Here is a 21,684-nt window from a genome sequence, read left to right as displayed (position 1 = left end):
GAGCTCCCCTCAGGCATTTACAGCCTGCTGCCAGCCTTCCAAATGCACTAGTAGTTCAGCCTTCTCACTGTAGGGGGTAATGTTGGACCATTTTTATTTATTCTGTACCATGACCTTTGTATGTCACTGTTGGGAAACATTAGTTATTCACAATACTAATACAACCAGACATGCATCTGTGCGCCATTTGCATGCCTCACCCAGAACAGGGGATAACCGTTGGCCTTCAGGGTTTCCTCTGAGTAGTCTAAAGGAAACTTCACGTCTTTCTTGGTTCTGTTCTATGTGTTCTTCACCATGCCTAAAGGCTATCTTGTCCAGGTTTTCCTTCTTGTTGAATCTAACAGGCCATTTGTTTAAAGGTTAATGAAGAACTCCCTTTTGTGAACTGTACAATTACTTGATGTTAAAAAAAAAGCTAATGCACAATTTTACCATAATTTCAAGGAAAATGGAAAAAAGAATGCTTTTGTAAATTGAGCTTAAGAGGGCACTCATGGCAAACAAGGAAACAATGCCCTCACTTCACATATTTTAAAAGATGCAACATTAATTGCTGTATTGTTGTTATATTAATAGATACCACACATACATCTATAAATATACGTCACATGGTGATGCCATGACTAAAAACTGAATAATTAGTACTGAGAATCAATTAGTAGGATGTCATTTGCATAATGGACTAATCAATTAGCACAATCTCATTTTCATAATGAACTTTGGTCATTTGCTCATGCAAATGCAAATATATTGTCCACTGGGACCAGACAGCTCCTTTTAAAGGGAAATGGGATTTCAGCCTGTCATTAAATTATCAGCTCTTAATCCAGTGTGGATGAAAGGCAATAAATACTCGTTAAAGCCCTGGGCAAGATATTTTGGGTTCCTTACCATTCTTTTTTTGAGCTGGTTGCTGTAGACTTGGCATTTTTTACTTTTTGTCTTGCCTTATTAATGGTGGCACCACTTTCTGTTGCATTTTAATATGGTCTTTATTTATCACCAGGTCCTGAAATTAAAAGCCATGAAAATAATTTGTACTTATTTTTAATGTGTAGGGCATACAAAAAAAACCCTAAATGCTAGGCCACCAGGTCTTTTTTTTTCCATTTAACCCCTAGGGGTCTGTATGTGGGTCCACATTTCAGTTCCTCACCCTCATAACCATATAATTTTCATACTATTCATGGGTCACTGCATTTCATAGTAGTTTCAGAACAGTCTATAGTAGTTACTGAATAACAAGTCTTAAACATTAGAATTGTCAACATATATCAGAAATCATAGCTCATCTTTTTTCCATACTGTGATGTACACTAATCAGCCATAACATTAAAACTACCTCCCTATTTCTACCCTCCTTGTGCATTTTTAGCTCCACTTACTATATAGGTGCACTTTGTAATTCTACAGTTACAGACTGTAGTCCATCTGTTTCTCTGCGTACTTGTTAGCCCCCTTTCAACCTGTTCTTTAATGGTCAGGACCCCCACAGGACCACCACAGAGCAGGTATTATTTGGGTGGTGGATCATTCTCAGCACTGCAGTGACACTGACGTGGTGGTGGCATGTAAGTGTTTGTTGCGCTGGTCTGAGTGGATCAGACACAGCAGTGCTGCTGGAGTTTACCTCAGTGTCACTGCTGGACTGAGAACCAACCAAAAATATCCAGCCAACACCCTCCGGTGGGCAGAAACTGACCACCAATGAAGGACTAGAGGATGACCAACACAAACTGTGCAGCAGCAGATTAGCTATTGTCTCTGACTTTACACCTACAAGGCTGACCAACTAGGAGTGTCCAATAGAGTGGACAGTGAGTGGACTTAAAAACTCCAGCAGCACTGCTGTGTCTCATCCGCTCATACCAGCACAACACACACTAACCCATCACCACATCAGTGTCAGAGCGGTGCTGAAAATAATCCACCACCCAAATAAAACCTGCTCTGTGGGGGTCCTGACCATTAACGAAGAGGATAATAGGTGGCTGCCAATGTATGCAGAGAAACGGACTACAGTCTGTAATTGTAGAACTACAAAGTGCACCTATATGGTAAATGCAGCTGATAAAATGGACAATGAGTGAAGAAACATGGAGGTGGTTTTACAGATGCAATATGTAAGATTTAGGGTGATTTATTATCAGAAATGGAATATAGTATACAAAACCATGTTTTTATTAGTGTATAATCACCTCTAACTACAAATGATTGTGTTTTTGTTAGCTTCAAATGAGCCCTTCATACCTACATAGGGAGCAGCTTCTCTTCTAACAGAGGCTGCTATGTTGCGCTGCCATATTTCAACAGTAGCCCAGAATGGACAAACCAAACACTGGCTCTAAAGAGTGCCTTTTGTGTTTTTACTTTGAAGCAGCAGCTTGAACTTAGTGGCACTGTGGCACTGGTTGGAAGACACAGAAAGAATAAAAATCTGTGGTTGCTGCTGAGGCTGGCTAACCATTTTGTGTTTTGAGAAGTTTGAGAACCCACATTTTGACAAAAGGAGAATCATACTCATTATTCAGCACAAGAAAAGGCATTAAACCCTGAATCCTCATTCTCAAATAAGCAAAAACATGAAAAAGCAAAACGAAACCGAGAGTGGCGATGGCAGAAAACCTGATGGCCACCGTAGATTCTACTACATGCTTGGAAAGGGAGGGGTGAGGAAGAAATATTCAGTTGGTAGCAATCTGCACCTCACCGCTAGATGCCACTAAATCTTACACCCTGTGCCTTTAATTTTAGGGCTGATCTGTGCATTTCTGAATGAAACATGATATCAGCAGTGGTAAACCATGACTATTAGAGCTAGACCTTCAATTTGAGCCATAAATGTCAAAATTCAGTCAAAATAAGTGGAAAAAACCCTCTTTAATAATGCTTATTTCTGCTAGCGCTCTTATGGTAGTTTGTTAGCACTAAGCTAACAATGATTTGCATGAACATTTTTTGGTCATTCTAGTTTAAACACAGACACCTGAAGCTTCTAAGAGACGTTTTATGTTTTACCTGAAGCTTGTGACAGATTTATTAGCATTTATTTTACATTGTCTCATGTTCAGTAAAGGCGTCTATTTGAGCTGCTGTTGATGTTTTTCATTTATAACAATCCACTGATTAGGGCTGCTCATTTTCACAGTCATGTGACATTTTTTCTCACTAAATTGGTCCCATTTATTGGAAACCAAGCATGATTTAATGCCCTAACCTATAAGAGCTCGCTTAGCTATATCTACCAAGTTACCCAAAGAAAAACAATTTCTGATTGGCCATTTCCACTAGATGTTTCAAGAATTTAAACCTTTTGTTTCCATTCAAAACAAGAGTCAGTAATACTGGGTTCATTTATAAGCATAATTCTACTGGAAAAATGAATTAAGAATGACGGACATGAACTGGCCTTCCCTAGAAGACCTTGGCCATCAGGGAGGGTCTCTGAGCTAGAGAGTGTTATCTCTTAATGATAGGATGGTCGTTTGGAAGGGGAGGTGAAACGTGATATTATTGAGGAACATTATTTTCCCCTACTGCTGGTGCAAAAATCTGAATATATTTTAGAGGCGGGCAAAAGTCATTACACTTAGATCAGACTATGGGAAAACATTAATTTTGTCTTTTACATAGTATTATATGACATTATCTGCAACTAACAATGCATGAAAAATTTCCATTTTGATTTCAGGTTGATTTTAAGGAAGTGTTAAGTTTGCATGCCCTTATGGTGAATATGCATGGTATGGAGCTTGTAAGCAGCACAGTAAATATGGATGGCGTTCTCATTATCCTTTGTGGACTTTATACTTGCGCACATGCAAATGTATTACGCTCACTGGTACATGCATTCTCTCTTTCTCTCTCTCTCTCTCTGTGCCTGACAATCTGTATATGAATGAGGCCCCACATCACTGCAGCACCTACAGTATTGTTTTTTCTGCATGACTGCGCTCTGGTAATAGGAATTAAATTAATCCATCCTTTTCAGATATTTCAGCACCACTGCACAGTACATACCAGCTAAGAAAACACTGGAGAACAGGGCCCTCCAGTACACAAGCGGACCCCTTCTCCTAAAACCAGAGTGAAATTTCACATGTGGCTGCTTCAATATACCCAAAGAGGGGGAAACACTGGAACATGGTCTAATCCAGCTGTCAGTGGAACTGGGCTGGTAGATTGCACTCTGCTTTCTCTTATCATCGCCTTCATCGTTTGTTGTGCCAACAACTTCCACCTGTGATGAACTTTGTTCTGACCTCATTTAAAACGAGTCAAGAAGTGTGACAAAGCAACATGTGCTTGGCCGTGGATCTCAGGAGCTGAACTGTGTGGGAAAACTTCACCTTCGGTTGTGTTTGGTAGTTTATATATGATTTTGACTGACTCATTTAGGCCTCTTCGCTCCTATTCGTCTCAGACTCGGCTGATTCTGAAGAGCAGTAATGAGTGAAGTGCACTGAGGGAAAAACCTCAGCTGTAGTGAAGTTGTTAGTTGCTCCGTCGCGTGAGGCAATGATGTCAGCTCGCGCGTGGGATCGCGCGTGGCCGATGCTAATGCTAATAGCGCTGGCGCGGCGGGCTGAGGCCGGGCCCGAGGCGGAGGGCTGCCTGGCCGCGGGACTCTGCTGCAGCGGCCGGGAGAGCTCCTGCCTCAGCCGCGGCTGGAGGACGGACCGCGCTCACGGGGAGTGTTACTGCGACCAGGCGTGCAGGACTCTGCTGGACTGTTGCTACGACTACGACCAGGCGTGTCCAGGTGAGAAGAGGCTGGAAGCTTTTTTACACGTGGTCTGTACACTGAAGCTTTAAGAATAGCGTGATGTGAAAGAGATTTTGAACTTTGAACTCTGCATGAATTCATTTAGAGAGTTTTGATGGAAAATTGTGCGCTGTGGAGAATCTTTCTTTCTTTACAGTGGTGGTGATGAGAACCACGGGTTGCAATGTCTACAATGCAAATACAGCCATTTTATTTACGTCCCAAATGACCAGTGCACCTACATGTGCCTTTTAAGTTTTTAGATGTAATGCTGATAATGTTATAGTATTAAAACAAAACAGAAATTGTTGGTAAAAAAATGATTTAGAAATATGTTTTAGACCAAAATCTCATCTCACATTATTATAAATAACGTATCAGGCAGTGTATTTGTTATCATTTCATGGAATAAATTTCTGCGAGAAAGTTTTTAGAGGCATAAATCTTAGATGCCTGGTTATTATCACCACTATTATGAACAATTCTAAGCCCCTAGAAACGAGCCTTTCACATCAAAACACTAAACGACTTTGAATGTTAATGCTGACTCTATAAATTGGTTCTTAACTGTTGAAGTATGCAGAAATTTTGAAAAATTGGTGGAATATGGTAAGACCTGTACAATGTGGTATTACCTCTTCATTTGTGTCCAGCTGGACTTCTGTGCACACTCAGGTGTTCATTCCACAGCGAGTCCATATGTCTACCAACAAGAACTTTTTATTTCGTCTTTTTTCAAAAAGCTAAATAAGAAAGTCAGTTTCCTGAAGTCATCTTAGCACAAAGATGTATTGAATGATAGAGTGAGCATCACAGTAAACACTCTCTCACTCTCTCATTTAAGATGATCTTAACACTTAGACGCTTTTGGGAAACTGTGCCTGGATACGTAATTGAGAAGAAGTTAATAAAAACTATGACAAATGTTTTTTTTTAGTTTTGGAAATGTATTGTTATTTTTATTATTATTATTATTATTTGTGTAGAAGTTTTTTAGTAGTTACTAGATAATAAGCCTTAAGATCATTTTCTGAAAGCCTAAAATTTAAAAGCTTAAAAAGAAAAAAAGACAAATAATATACTATATAATATGCTAAGCCATCTCAGAACACCATGTGGGCTGCTCTAAAAGAGAGCAAGAATGATGCGAATTCTCCAGTCCTGCAGAAACTTCAACTGCAGAAAATTATTCAAGCTGTGATTAGGGTGAATGGTGGATTTACCAAATACTGAGTTTTGTCTTTCAGTAAATGACAGTGAACAATGACGTAATCTTGTTTAAGAAATTTAATATGACAAAACAAATTGTATTATTTTTTCATAAGCGATGAAATAAAAACAGTTCCTGGTAGTGGACTGCGCCTTTTGGACCTTATTGGAAGAGTCAATCCAATAATGTGGATTGTGCTGTGCGGAGCAGACCCTCGCCTAGATTTAGAATTATGATTGAGGGTCTTTTTTTTTGTGATCAACTTTTTATTGCATTTTACCTCATGTTTTACAACGAGGGTGGGGAGAGGTAAGGGGGAGGGGAAGGCAAGACAGTGTCATACATTTTAGAAATACACACAAATCAAAAATAAAGCAAAGACAATATATAAAGAACTACACAACTAAACAACATTACATAATATAATTGAAAACTAAAGTTCTCGAATAGAGTCATATAAATTCTCCCAGTTTCTTATTGTCTTCTGTTTTGCCTTGTTAAGCTTAGCTGTAAGATGTTCCATCCAAACTATATTTTGAAAACTACAAATCCAGAATTTCATAGCTGAAAGCTGTGGGGCAATCCAAAGTTGCAAGACAGTCTTCTTGTTAGATGTAATACCTGCCATCAACAACCTTCGTTGAATCGAAGAAAACTGAAGAGCCGAGTCGTCATTTAAAAGACATTAATGTGGCGACAGTGGAACACTGAGATCAAGTACTTTAGATAATATATGTACTGTAGAGGTCCATATATCTGCTACTTTAGAACATTCCCAGAGCATATGCATACATGTACCAGGTGCAGAGTTACAAATATTGCAGGTATAACTAGAAATACATTTCATTTGATATCTCCTGTAAGGTGTTGCATATGCCCTGTGAATTATTTTGTAGTGAATAAGCTTTTAGAAGAGTGACTTAAATTAGCCCATATAGTGTTCCAATCCAAAGAGGGACCAGCACTGGCAAGCTCTCGTTCCCACAGTTGTTTGACTGCCAACTGCTTTATATGATGGTCTACCAACATTTTGTAAATAAACGATATGATGAGGGTCTTGATAAAGTCTTGACTGTTATGCTTTCTGAATAGCCCTGCACAAAAACGTCAGTATTGGTATTGCACTTCTTCTTCTAAGTGTTAATCACTTTTTCCCTCTTTCAGGTGACCTACCACAGTTTAATATAAAATATGTTTGTATATTTTTTTAAACACACAAGGTTTCTTTGCCTCTTGCCTTACATTTTATTTTGTATTTTCAGATATTTAATGCATTTTACAGTAGACTTCTTCTGGACATATAGATTAGATCAGTTTATCTGTCTTTCATATTGTGTCTACGTTGCTGGGAACAGTGCAGTGTCTTATTGCCAATTCAACCGTGTAATAATGGAAAGCTCAATAAATCAAATATGATGAGTGTGCACTTGCCAAGCACTCCTTTGCATATAAGCTCTCCTGGTGCTCTCTCAATATGTCTGAGAGGGCATTCCGTTTTACTCCCTCCTTTTCAAAACTGTTTTTAACATGTGACTTGCTCATCATTTTCCCAATGCCTTCCTTACAACAGCTGAAATACTGTATTAGCTCAAGTGAAGTTTGTTAGATGACCTCTTAGAAGGATAAGAGGTCGAGTCAACATAAATGTAGATTTTAGACATAGAACCTGCTCAGAAATGATTGAGATCTGATGCAATTTCCTTCAAACCTGAAAATGGCAGCTATAGCTGTTTTTAAGCCAAAGCAAGAAATAAATAAATAAATAATAATAATAATAATAATAATGATAATAATAAAAAAATCAGTTTCCCAAAGACATCTTAGCACAATGATGTACTGAATGGCAGAGTGGGCATCACAGTAAACGCTCTCTCTACCAGTTAAGATAAAAAAAAAATGCAATTGCTTAACATTAGAACTCTAACACTAAAATAGCTAAATTGAAACTGGGCTTTTACGTAATAAACTACAATTAGTAATTAGTAAGACAGTTGGCAAGCTAAAGGCATAGCATACCCTGATATAAGGTAAAGCAGTTATTCATATACGTTACACTTGGGCATCTTGAAAAAATGGTTGGCATTACCAAATTTATTTAGCTTGCTAATTATCTCACAGAAGCCAGTTGTGTAACAGAGGCCCCAGAGATGGGCAGTTGTCTCAGACTCACCCTTGACTAACTCATAATTTGACTCTAACTTGCCCTTAACTGACTTCATAGCTTGACTCTAGAGAAAAATACTTGTGACATTTTAACTTGAGAAACAAAAACACGTGCCAAACCTTTAAACCTGTAGTTTCTGGCGTTATGAGTGCACCTTGTCAATGTTGAAAACAGCATGCATAGTTACTGTGATGTCATTCTGTTGCAGCTGTTCGGCTGAGTGGCTTCAAATAATGAGACTTTTATTATAACCTTTTATCAGAAAAACCTTCAGTCTGATGGATGTTATCGCAGTCACTCACGCTTCAGAGTCTCGAAACTTGACTCTGACTCGCATCTTAGAGAATTGATACTTGACTGATTCACACCTTAGAGACTCGACATTTGACTCTGACTCACACCTCAGCGATTTGAAACTTGACACTGACTCGCATGTTAGAGACTCAAAACTTGACTGTGACTTGCATCTCAGAGGCTCAAAACCTGACTCTGATTCGCACCTCAGAGGCTTGAAAATTGACTCTAACTCACTTCTCAGAGACTCAAAACAGGACTCTGATTTGCACCTCAGAGAATCGAAACTTAAATTTGGCTCACATAAAGTGACTTGTGAACATCTGTGATGCAAAAATAAAAAACATTTTTGAAGTGGAGATCCATTAACCTGCTGCTGTGCTTCTCCAGAATCCCTGTCCTGAATGCAAGCTTTGACTTGTTTTTTGTTTGTGTCTGTATCAGCTGTACCTTGTGTGGTCAGTGAGTGGAGTGTGTGGTCAGGCTGCTCGGAGCCCTGCAAGGCAACAGTGCGTGTGCGGCAAAGACGGGTGCTGCAGGAGCCTCAGAATGGAGGAAAGCCATGTCCTCCTCTCCAGCAGACAGCTGGGTGCGCGGAGTATCATGACCAGCATGGACATTGCCTCCAGTCTCTGGGTAAGCCAGGTCACAACTAGAGACCATATGTTCTTTAAGTCAACAGCTTTATATTTCTGACCATTAGCCATGACCTCTCTGTTTCTGTCTTCCCCAATCTATAGTCCCTGCACTCATAACCACTGGTGGCTATGGCAACGCTCGCAAGAAGAGGGAGGTCTCTGACAGGAACGATGTCATAGGGTGTGACTTCAGTGTCCCACAGATTTTGTAGTCATCCTGTTTAGTAGTGAAGCAGCTTATAGACTTGGCTTCTAACTCAGTTTAGCATGCTACAGGGGGAAGTGCACCTAATTCTTGAGTAGCTTTTGTCTGCATCAGGTTTTTTTATTAAAAGAAACAGCAATTATCAATAATATTTTACAAAAGCTGCCAAAACGTGTTTCCCTTTCAGCTGCAAAAAAACTATAATGTAACTGATTTTTACAGAAAAAAATGTGATTCATTTTTTAAATTTAGTGTCACATGACCAGATGTTCATCACATGCCTCTCCTACAAAAATGGCAAAAAACAGCAAAAGCAGGATCTCTCCTCATTTGGATCTTTGGAATATGTTGCTAACTGCGGCAATTATCTGATTACTTATAACAATTTGCATAATATTGAAAAGATTCTTTGTGTAATTCTGTCTATATATATATATAATATATATATATAGTCACTCTTACCAACAGGTTATGTTAAAATCAGGGAGGCCAAACAAACAAAAAAGTGTACATAATTTACAAAATACGTTTGAATGCGAAGAACACCCTCAGTCAATTTACATTAAAAATTTTATTGATTTTCTAAGTGAAAATAAGTTAGCACCTCCTCTACAGAGAACAAACATAATATGGCATTTTCTGGAAATTTTAGGGCACAGTTTCTATTTATTTGCTAAATTTAACATGAAAGAAAAATAAACATGCAATATAAAAAATGCCATAATCTTTGCACTGTCCAGTTTCATAGCAAAGCGAAAGTGTTTTGGGTTGGTAAGTTTTTTTTGCACGTATTATGCAAATAATTTGTATCGCTGAATAAATTTTTTTTTTTGTATTTATAATTTTTGCATTACTGTAAGTCAGTTTGATGGATATGAGCTGTAGCTCATAGCAAAATCTGCAAGAAATTATTAAATCAATTTGATTTTCATGCTTGCAAAGTGCCCATAAGTCAATGGAAACTTTTGAAAGGGAGGAAACTGGCACAAATCTACACCAGCAGCATGTCACAAATGCCATATGCTTGCAATCCCAGTTTGCTTGTGTATGAAGTAAAAGGCTTAAAACTATAAACGAAATGGGCTACGGAAGAGTGGTCCTATCTTTGTGTATTCAACCTTTTTCTTTTTTTTCAAGTCTCAACATACCATGTAATGTACATATGTGTTATGCGCAGCTACTGTGTGGAGTTTGAGCTCACCTCACTAACCTCAGCTTGCCAGCACAACATCGGCCCTCACACCCAGTGGATGCAGTATCTGCGAGAGGGACACCAGGTGTGTGTGGAGTGCCAGCCTCCAGCCCTAGCAGCTGGCCAGAAGCACTGCTCTGGAGATGGAGAGGATGTTGAGCAGGACAGGTCAGGTTCCTCTCCTCCTTGGAACCACGTGTCACATTATTAATTGTTGTTATTTTGTTTAATAATAACTTATACATTATAATTTAAGTAATAATTATAATATCATATTCTGCAGTGATGCATTTATAGATTTTTACAGCTTTCTCTATGATTAAGGAATAATCTGCACTATATTCATCATCATGTGGACGCATCCAAAAACCTTCCTACAAACTATGTAAAAACTGAAGTTAGAACCAGTTTATACCTCCAACAAAATTGATTGTATATTATTGAGAACAATGATTCCAAACTTTTGAACAGTGACAGTAGTTTAGTTTTTGCCAGAGCTGGTCCATCCAAAGGACCAGTGCCGAATGCTCCACTAGAGGGCACAGTGAGACCGTTTCCTCAGATGGAGGCCACTTACTGTACTATACACTTCATGCTTACGATCCACACTTACATTTAAGAATATCAGTAAGAATTTGAGGCGGTCCAGTTTTCTGGCAGCTGAAGTGTACTGCTACTTGTTTTGCCTTTAGGCTAACTTAACAGCTCTGCAGTAATTTGGAGCACTCCAGGGCTTTGCGAGGCTCGTTAATGAAAAAGGGAGATTGCCTGTTTAATCAAAACCAAATTAAAAGTCCAGAGAAGCATTAGAGATTGGGTTCACATGTCTTCCCAGCACGAGGATATTTTCCATTTGTTGACGAAATTACCAATTGTCATAGTGAGCGATGGAGAGCCCTTCCCTGCATTTTGAACAGAACGTTTTTGTTTCATAGAACATTTTTTGCCCCCAGGCGTCAGAGTATTGTAATGTTTCTTTGAACATTCTGTGAAAAATCGGGAAAAAAAGGCTCCTCGGGATAATGAAGTGAAAAAAGCTTGCGAAACTGCTTTGAGAATATAGCTTCTGCGTTTTCGTAACTGTGCCCCCGAGAAAAGACATGAAATTTGCTCTCTCTTTCTTTTGCAGAAGAGTGTCTCTGCAGTGGCAGGCCGTGGGGAACCCTCGATGCAGAGGGGTTTGGAGGCGCGTTCGCCGTCGAGATTCCTGCTCTTGTCCCACTATACATAGCTTTCTGTTCATCTAACATACACATACGGACATTCAATACCATGTTCTGCTTTATGCTGGAGCTTGTGATCATCCAGGTAAAGTTCATATATGAATGTGTCTCAGGAGTTTGTCTACCCTGTTTGTTGAGCATACAGCACATACAGATATACCCTTATGAAAAAGGGTTGTAATACTAAAGGAATTTCTGTTGGACTAGTATAGGAATCATGACAATTGGGCCAAGTATTATATTTTACTACAGGGTACTACACAAGTGTTATAGTTAACTATAAGACAGCAGTACAGGAATATATTATACAGAGTTTAAGTATCAGACATTATTATGGAAGTGTTATACAGCACAACTTGAAATCATATATTTTCCTGACGTATGACTGTAGCTGTTTATAAAGGTAGGAATAAACAATCAACAAGGAATTTGTTCATTTGAATCATTTATTCGATGTCCAGCCAGCCAAAGGGGGAAATGTTTTCTTTTTTTACCGAAAAGAAATAGAAAGATCAGAGGACATTTTGACACATTTCAGTTCCTTTTTTCTTTACAAGACAACGTATTGTCACATACAGAACAAGATACGGCTCCAGAGGTACGACATGCTTCGAACAACGTAACGCACATACAGAAACGACGGCATAGAAAGTCAACAGGTAGAAAGTTTACAAAACACACAGCCTTTAGACCTACAAACAACATCGTAGAAGAGTTTTGGAGGAGGGGAGGGGGTGTAAACAATTCTCTCTTTTTTGTTTTAGTAAGTTCCCTGGAAATTAAATGGATGCTTATTTTTTTCTCCTTCACAATTGTCAAATGCTTGTTCAAATTTCCTATTTTACTAGTTTTATAAGAAAGAAGGAAACCGAGTGGTCAGTTGATTGTGCTTTCTGGTTGCAACGTAACACATACAAACGCACAACGTCTATCTTCATGAGCCGTCTCATTAAATAACATAATAAAAGTCTCTTTACTTCTAAAGCTTTCCATTTTCTAATTATTGTGAATTGAAAACAGTGGGTAAAATGATTAGAAGAAAATAAAACTAATTTTCCTGAAAGAAAAACAGAACTGGACATTGTGCCTGTTTGACAGTTGAAGCTTTGAGTTTATCACAGTTTGACACATTTTGCCATGAGGGGAAAAAACATTTTTGACCAGAGTTTAGGAAACTAGACCTGTTATTTCATTAGAAATGTTCACGTTACCTGCACCATGTGTGTCTATGTCAGAAACAAACACCCTAACTTGCCAATAACACAAAGACATTAGTCATACTCAAATGATTGATTGTCATCACTGTTTTGTTGACTGTTTTCTCAAACGTTTTGTCATTGACTACTTATCCAGGTATGAAAATGTTCTTAAATGAAAAGCAGCAGTAGAATAATCCCCTTAAGCCATGAAATCAACCGTCTCTTGATAAAACAGTTCACTATATGTCCAAAAGTATCCAGACATCCTTTCTCATTAGGGAATTTGGGCCCATATCCTAAATCTTTCTTGTATTTTTTCCCACTTAAGTCCACTTATGTTTCTGTAGATACCAGTTTTGTGACTGCCTTTAAGAGCTAATCAGGCAGTGTAGGTTTTGTGGCATTACAAAAAACAATTCAACAGACTTTAAGGACTTGAGATTGAATACAAGGCTTTAAAACCTATAAACTACATAAAACTCATATTTGATTTTCCATGATATGGGCCCTTTGAGGTGCACCCACCGCTGACAAAGCATTGCCAGCAGAATGGACGCACTTGAGCCTAAGGTCACCATGCCCAAAGCTAAGCATGAGTTAAAGGGGTATAAAGCCCCCAACACTGGGCTGTGGAGCAGTGAACTGTGTTCTCTGGAGTGATGGAGCTCCATGGAATGAGTTGGAGTGATGTTCATAATCCAGAACTAATCATCTAAAATGCACAGAACACAGACTAATGCTCTTGTGGCTGAATGTAGCAGTGTTCCAACATCTACTGTAAAGCCTTCCAGAAGAGTAGAAGCTGTTACTGCAGCAAAGGGGGACAAACACCCTATTGATATCTTTGTGGAAGAAACCTTGGATGAGCAGGTGTCTACAAACTTTTGGACACATAGTGAATTCTGGCTAATTCTCAGACCAAGAAATATTAACCGACAGCCTGTTCCCAATGAATCTGACCTGATCTGAGGCTGAATACCAATAACATGCCTTTACTTTTGACTGGTTTGGATGAATTTAGACTGTGAAAATGGACCCTCTTCAAGAATTGTTAATATTTTGAGTGGATTTCAGTGTATATAGAGCATCATATACAAGAAGGCAAATGCATACCTTCTTAAATTCAGAGTAATACCCACCTCCCCTGCCCTAAACCTATATTTAAGGCTAGTGGACAAGTCTTCACATACCAGTTGGCCTTCAAAGCCTTCTGTTGCGTTAAACAGCACTGCGTACTGAGAGGAAATGTCTCTCTCTCTTTCTTTCCCTATTACTCTACCTCTGTTTCTCTCCACATCTGCCAAATCTTGCCAGCATTGCTATTCAATTCACACTTTTGCTTTGCTAAATTGTTGAGACAGAGATGGTAGCATGCATGTAAACAACTTCCCAGAGATGCTAAACTCTCCTGTCCTTCCTCCTCCTCCCCCTCGTCCATGCTTGAGTTTGTAAGTCTTAGTTTCGGGTAATCCAACTGTCTGTCCTTATATTCGAAGTCTGGATATGCACATTGACGGGTTTGTGGTCGTCATGGAAACTGTTTGTAGCAATTACCAGAACATCTTATACATACCTGAGAATCCATGCTGCATGGGCATGTGCATTTGTGTGAGTGCTGGAAATGAGGGCATGGGGTCAAGATATTTTAAGAATTCATCTACCTCATTTAGTTATGATTATGCTGCATGTGCATCAGGAAGTCACCATATCTGTAATACTTAAAGGGAGTTTATATTAAGATTGTGTTCAAGATATTTTGAGGTAAATATTGTTATCTACAATATACTGTAAGATAGACCTCTGTGTAATAAAAAAACAAAACAACAACAACAAAAAAAAACAAAATTAGATATAGATAATTCTCCACTAAAAAAGACAATCTCTCTCTCCTTCTCTCTGTCTTTCAATAAATTTAAACTACTGTGCAAAAGTCATAGACCAACCTTTTTTTTATTTAATTTCCAGTTAAAATAGTAATTAAATTTTTAGAGTCAGGAAAAAAGTAGAAAACATATATTTAACAGAAAATGACACAGAGGCTTCCAACACTAAGTACAATATTAGATAGGGCACCCAAATTTCCAACTTCTAAGACTGAACTTTGAAGGTGTGGACACATCTAATACTGAAAACATTGGGCCTCACACACCAAGTTTACGTAAGTTTATTTGTTCTTGAGAAAGGTCCTAAGAAAAAGTCTATGTCAGATTCCTGACGTGTTCTTAAACTGCAGAATTGTTCGCACCTTGGTGCTCTTGAGTGTGTGTAGATTCTGTTCTTATCTAAGAACAAATCACAAATAAGAAAACATTGGCGAATGTCAGAATCTTTGTGAAAACTGCGCAAGTGGGTTTTAAGAAGAATGAAAAAGGGAATGAGGCCCATTGATATTATATTTAGTTGTTGAGGTGTCTGTTTGCGTTTGTCTACTAAAAATGTACTTAATGTCCGTTTTGACTGAATATTAAGTAAATGAAAGGGTAATCTCTGACTTTTGCCCTTTTCTGTATGTACATGTACATGTCTCATAGTCATATATCTCTGAGTTTGTAAGAAGAACAGAATAGCATCATTTCACATAAATACATCATTTCATAAGGGAAAGGAGAAATCAAATGTAATGTGCTGATTTGACCAGAAATCCTGTATTCCCTCTGTAAGCTGTTTATTATAGCATTACTGTGATTTACTCTGGCATTAACTACATTCCCTACAAATTCAAGTAACACTGACACAGATTGGACATGATATTTTTGGCCACCATCATTGCCCTCTTAGCTGGTCCTGTCCATGGTAAATAAAATGAGAAGACATGAATGAAAATATGAAAAATATTATTTAAATCAGTTTGCATTTCCTCTGTGTAAATGTCATTGACATTCATACACCTAGGTGGTAGAAACACAATAGACTGGTGCAACAGATTTCTAGAGGTTATGTTCATGTCTATATAAAAATAAATCAGTCATACTATAAGTGTATACATTTAAGTCTGTGTTGTGTGCAGGAATGTCAGTGATCATATACACACATTTTGATAAAGCCACCTCTCTTAACAGTACACAGACTCACATACTTGCACTCACACTTTTTAGACATCCGTACTTGCAATTAAGTAAGGCCAGTTTCTTAAGGGACGGGGGAAGGGTGCACTAGTAAACAGGCTATAACATTAACTTGGTCTCTAAAGCCTAATATTGAAAGTGGGCTCTGGACAATGGCTAGCTGAGATGGGCAGTGGATGACTGTCCCTTTTATTTACTTTACAGACCTGTCCTTTTATTTCTGTGTTGAGTTTTCCATTCCAACCTGATTAAGCGTTGGACACCACTGGTTCTTTCAGATTCTGGCAACCGTCAGATCTGCCTCATTTCACCTGTGGCATGCCGGACAGCTAACTGCTGGACAGCTAATACCAACACAGCCTTGCTCGCAAAGGGGACGAGACAGGAAGAGTGATGAACTGATCTTCTGAGTTTTGTTTTCTTCATCATGGTAAAATGACCACTGTTTTCCAGAGAGGAAGAGACCCTGCAGGACCTTGCAGGATGCCTCCTGAGTTGGCTGCCTGGGCTGAGTCAAATGTCTCTAAAGTGACGCTGCACGGGGCCTGTGCTATCTCCGGTGCCTGTGCCTCACTCCCTGCTCTGACTCTCACTATAGTGACTCCCACTACAGCACTCTCCAGAGCTTCATAGGCTTTCATCGAAGGTGTGGGAACGACCTTTATCCCCTTTAGACCTACGTGAGGCATCCAGCATCACGTGGTTATCATGGCTTCCACTTGGTGTGCTTCCCAATGGGAACAGGCAGTTCTGGCCTAAGAGCCTCTGTGCAGCCTCCAGGTGGTTGGTGCCCCCCTGGTGGCCAATACTGAGCCGAGACTTGGTGCCCAGACCTCCCAGTAGGCGGTCTGATGGACAGCCTTCACGTAGATGCTCTTCATCATCTGTATCAGCATCAATGTACCTGCTGATAGAGGCATCGTGGAACGTGAAGACGGTAGGTGTGAGCGCAACACCTTCGGGTGTCTTAGGTGGAGTCCTGCTGCTGGCTGTAGTATAGATAGATACCTCGGGACTGAGAAGGGAACGATCTGAGAGAGCAGAGCTGTCTGATAGAGGGCCACCAGCTGGACTGGTCTCCCCACAACCACGATGATTCACTTTAAGGGAGTGTGTTTTTAGAGGGTTTACACCATGTCGGTGGGAATCCTCTGTGTCGTGAGGCTTCGCAGCAGAGCATGGTGGGGTAAGCATTGGCTCGTGCTCCATGGTGGTTTGAAGGCTGGGGTTGGCACTGACCCGTCCTGAAAACCCAGAGCCAGGACTGTGTGAGAAACGAGAGCTCTCCAGAAGGGACAAGCCCCCTGCTGAACTGTAGGGGAACCGTGGGTTCTCTTGGAAGTCTGTGGCACAGCTGATGTAACTGTCAATGCTGGACAAACTTTTCATGTCCACCACTCCTTCACGACCGCCCAGTGGGTCAGCTCCTTGGCCCGACAAAGTGCCCAGCTCAATCTCGTCTCTTCTGCACCCTGCTCGGGATGCACTTCTGTCTTTGGTGTTGAGGTTGGGCTGAGACTGGGTCTTGGTCATCTGCTTGTACATTTCCTCCAGTTTCTGTGCATTGAGCCTCTGTGGGCTGGAGGCCCTGGCCTTACCTGGGGAGCCCTGCTCTGGATTAAATGAACGATTGGAGCTGGTGTCAGACGCAGCTCTCTTGGATGACCACTTCCAGCGACTAGGTGAGAGATGGTTGTCCTGAGACTTCTCACCCTTCTCCATCACCACCACATCAAGAAGCTCTGCACCACGGGAAAACGCATCTCTGACATTCATGGATACTATGCTGCCATTGCGCTTCGCTCGTTCCAGAGCTTCACGCCTCTTGATGGCTTTTTCTTGTCTCTTCTGCTCCTTGTAGAACTCAGAGAAGTTGTTTACAATGATAGGAATGGGTAGGGCAATTACCAGCACTCCTGCAATGCAGCAGAGACCGCCAACAATCTTTCCTAACAATGTCTTTGGGTAAATGTCCCCATATCCCACAGTGGTCATGGTGATAGTAGCCCACCAAAAGGAGGCTGGGATGCTCTTGAACTTTGTGTCCTCTTCATCCTTCTCTGCAAAAAAGACCAAACTAGAGAAGATCATGATACCCATGGCTAAGAAGAGGATTAGAAGGCCCAGTTCATTGTAACTGCGGCGTAATGTGAAGCCCAATGACTGCAGTCCTGTGGAGTGACGAGCTAATTTAAGAATTCGCAAAATTCGCATTATCCGAAAGATCTGCACCACTCGCCGTACGTTTTGAAACTGCAGCACACTCTTGTTGGACTCAGTTAGGAAAATGGTGACATAGTATGGAAGGATGGCTAGCAGATCGATGATGTTGAGTGGACCTTTGAAGAATTTCCATTTATTGGGTGCAGAGAGGAAGCGAAGGAGATACTCCATGGTGAACCAGGCAATGCACACTGCCTCAACATGCGCCAGTTGGGGGTTATCCGTGCTCTGGCCAAACTCATCAGTATCTTGCAGTTCTGGGAGGGTGTTGAGTGACAGGGCAATGGTGGACAGCACAATGAACAATATAGAGACGATGGCCAATATCTGTAGATTGGAAACAGAAAACAGAATTAGTTTAAAGAAAACACTTAGGTCACTCATCAACTCCTAAAGATAACTGAATGTTATCAGTGAGGATGGTTTTTGTTTGAATGGCATATTTTGCATTACTGCATCATTTGCATTTGTTTACCAACAAATCAAAATTAAAGTAAGCGACTCGTCACTCATTTTGTCATGCAGCCTGTCAGCATCAGCATGGCTAGCATAGGGTGTGCTCTAAAAGAGTGGCTGGGGGGCAGAAACTCAGTCATGATTTACTTATCCTGTCAAAAAAGCCTATGTTTGTCTAAGCAACCATCAGTCAAACAGCAAATACTTACTCTGAGGCAACTGAAACTGACATTTAGTGAAAACAGAAGGGTCAGTCAGAAAAAAACACCTTCAGGAACAAGAATTTAGACCAAGCACTTTGAAATCCTTAAACGTGACTAAATATCACTGTACATGAATATTGCATACATGTGAAAACAATCATGTTTGGAGTAAATCTGGTTTGGACTGATTAGTCATTAAGTTTTTTTTTTTACCAACAGTCTGATATGGATTATATTTTGGTAATACTATTAACCAACCTCTGCATTTAAGCACAGACCAATGTGCTGACCGTAAATCAGTGCTATTGTTCTGAGATACACATAATTTGTTAGCGACAGCTATGATATGATATCCTCTTCTGATATAAGGTGATGTGAAGGTAGAGTGCCCCAGGTGGCAAAGGCTGCCTAGAGGACCCCTGGCCTGGTCACGGCACTGCTCTCTTGTCCTTAATGCTGCCTGTACACCAATTGCTCATAGTGTAGCGCCTGTCCTCATTAGCTCTAATCCAGCCTGACTACTACCAGGAGGGAGATGGAGACAGAAGGGTAGAGAAGCATGTTTGTGAGTAAGTGAGGTGCAAACAAGTGACTGAATTAGTTAATAAGTTTGCTTTCTAGCATTTGACTGAGTTGCTATGCAGAAAGATTCTAAAAATAAAGATACCAAAAATAATTCTTTAGAGCACTGACACAGACTATCCACTTTTGGTTCCCCAAAGAACCTTTCAATGGGTGGTCCTTTAAAGCAAGGGTTCCTAGTCCCAGTCTTGGTGTTGCCACACTACTCACATTTTTGTGCTTTCTCTCATCTAGCACACCTGATTTTACTCATTAGCTAATTAACAACCTCCTTGTGTACTGAGTTGAGTGTGTTAGAGTCAGGAAAATATAAAACGTGCAGAGCATGGGGTCCCCAGGACTAGGACTGAAGTGGGTTGAGCCCATAATGAAGTGGGTTCATTCAACTTAACAAATGCTGCCCAACAAGACAGGCAATTTTGTGCTTTCGAGTTCATTTTCCTTCTCTTTGTAATTCAACCATCACCAAAAACATTGTGAATTTCAGTATTCTTGTCATGTATTTGAGGATTAATTAATTGGGTCAAATCATGCTCCATTTTAGCTGTTAGAGCTGTCTTCAAGTTGAGGTGCCAGAATGTAACTGCTGCACTATTTAAGGTGGAACAGGATAATTCGAACATGAAGCTGGTGAATAGGAAGCCGACGTCAGCCTTGTCCGTTTTCTATTCTATTGTACTTGGTTTTGTTGTCATATTACTGAGGACTACTATTACTGAGGAGCTCTGAGTTTGGTGAATTATAGAAGGTAATTCACTCTGGAATTATTACTTAGCAGACTTGTAAAAACTATGGACATGGCAGATTTGTACTGAATTCAAATCATGGAGGTTGTTGGTAATCACTCAATTACAGCATGTCCCCAGGTAATACTAATCCACTGTTGAGCTGCCAGTGAGCAATTAGAGCTGAAAAGGGAGGGGTGAAAACCCCCTCTGTGAAAACTGTTCACACCTCTCCACAAAGACAATGCTGAGATAAAACAGACAGCGCACCTGCAACTTCTTTAATATAAAAAATCATGTGCAACTGCCCCAGTAGAAAACAGCATTTATACACAATACAAACATTTATAAATGTATATTCCACCAACATTATTTACGAAAAGAACATTGCATAGTTCAACTGAGGGACCTCCAAAACAAGTACTGAGAAAAGAGGTTAAAGTTAGAACATATTGGTGAGGGACTGGATGAAGAGGGAATAGCACTAAGAGTGACTTAAAGAGGCCATGTGTAATTAGAGCAACAGAACCCCTCGAGTTACAGCACCTAACATCATTACTAATAAAGCACTGTACTAGCAAACCACTCCCTGCAGTATCCACGCACACATGTACTCGGTTATGTGTGACCGCAGCCAAATGTTCTCCCTGACACGCTGAGAAGGAGAGGGCTCAGCCCAGATGCCTTTCACCCACCAGCCTGTAGCCACCTCCAATCAGAGAAGGAGCACGCTGTTGCCATGACGCCACGGCAGATGTGAATTACGACCCTATCTGTTTATCTCTCTTTCTTTCACTCCCTATCTCCTTCTTTGTGTCAGTTTTTTTTCTTATTCTCTTTTGTTTCTTTCTCTTCCTTCTCGTTTCATGTAATCTATTTTACTCTTTTACTTTAATCTTTCTTCTTTCTTTCTCTTAATAAGAATGATCAAATTATTTGCGGCAGGCTGGGAATTATAGACAGACTTTTCCGACTAAAGTCATTCAAAGAAAAGTTATATGGGATCGCTTTATGCTTTCGCTAACATCCTATAAAGCTTTAAATTAATCGCTTACAGAGCAGCAATTTGACCCACAATCTCCGTAACTCAAATGTGAACTCTTTTAGCCACCAAAGGGGCATAATGTGGCTATGGATAATGGTATTATAATGAATTCTGTTGACAATAGAGAATACTATCGCTAATCACACACATTGCTTAGCACCATTGTTGGGATGTTCTGGTCATTATGTGACTAATGAAGAAAAGCACGACCAGAGGGAGACAGGACCCCTGAGCCTGAGGACAAGAAGATAAAACACTGTCTAAAAATAGAGCAGCTAGAGCAAAGACGACATGTCATAATGTATGCAGTGACTTTAGATTCAGTGAATAATTTTAACACTGTATCATCATATAGTCAAAATTTAGTTGTATGCAATTTGTGTTTGAATCCTGCACCAATTACATGCTTTCTTGATTTTCTAATTAAAATAAGTTAATATATCTACAGTTTTAGAGCACATTTTCTATTTATTTGCTTAATTTAACATATGG

At 39.9% G+C, this 21,684-nt stretch overlaps 2 protein-coding genes across 2 annotated transcripts in view; one reads left to right on the top strand and one right to left on the bottom strand.

Moving 5' to 3' along the window:
• The first annotated feature begins 4,152 nt into the window (after positions 1 to 4,152).
• si:dkey-7k24.5 (somatomedin-B and thrombospondin type-1 domain-containing protein) lies at positions 4,153 to 12,122 on the top strand. Its single transcript, XM_036571137.1, has 5 exons — positions 4,153 to 4,765; positions 8,881 to 9,072; positions 9,177 to 9,255; positions 10,457 to 10,639; positions 11,601 to 12,122. Exons 1-5 carry the CDS (start codon positions 4,522 to 4,524, stop codon positions 11,716 to 11,718), a joined length of 816 nt encoding a protein of 271 aa, XP_036427030.1. The 5' UTR covers positions 4,153 to 4,521; the 3' UTR covers positions 11,719 to 12,122.
• A 4,310-nt stretch (positions 12,123 to 16,432) lies between these two features.
• Positions 16,433 to 21,684, bottom strand: part of kcnb1 (potassium voltage-gated channel, Shab-related subfamily, member 1) — a 43,113-nt gene continuing 37,861 nt past the window's right edge. Inside the window, exon 2 of the mRNA XM_036569601.1 lies at positions 16,433 to 18,508. Within this exon, the coding sequence (XP_036425494.1) occupies positions 16,586 to 18,508 (1,923 nt within the window). The 3' untranslated portion in view covers positions 16,433 to 16,585. The remainder of the gene's footprint in view (positions 18,509 to 21,684) is intronic.

This window comes from Colossoma macropomum, unplaced genomic scaffold (genome assembly GCF_904425465.1).
Source record: "Colossoma macropomum unplaced genomic scaffold, Colossoma_macropomum, whole genome shotgun sequence".
Taxonomy (NCBI): domain Eukaryota; kingdom Metazoa; phylum Chordata; class Actinopteri; order Characiformes; family Serrasalmidae; genus Colossoma; species Colossoma macropomum.
Note: the sequence above shows the minus strand (reverse complement) of the source record. Positions and strands in the feature narration are given on the sequence as shown.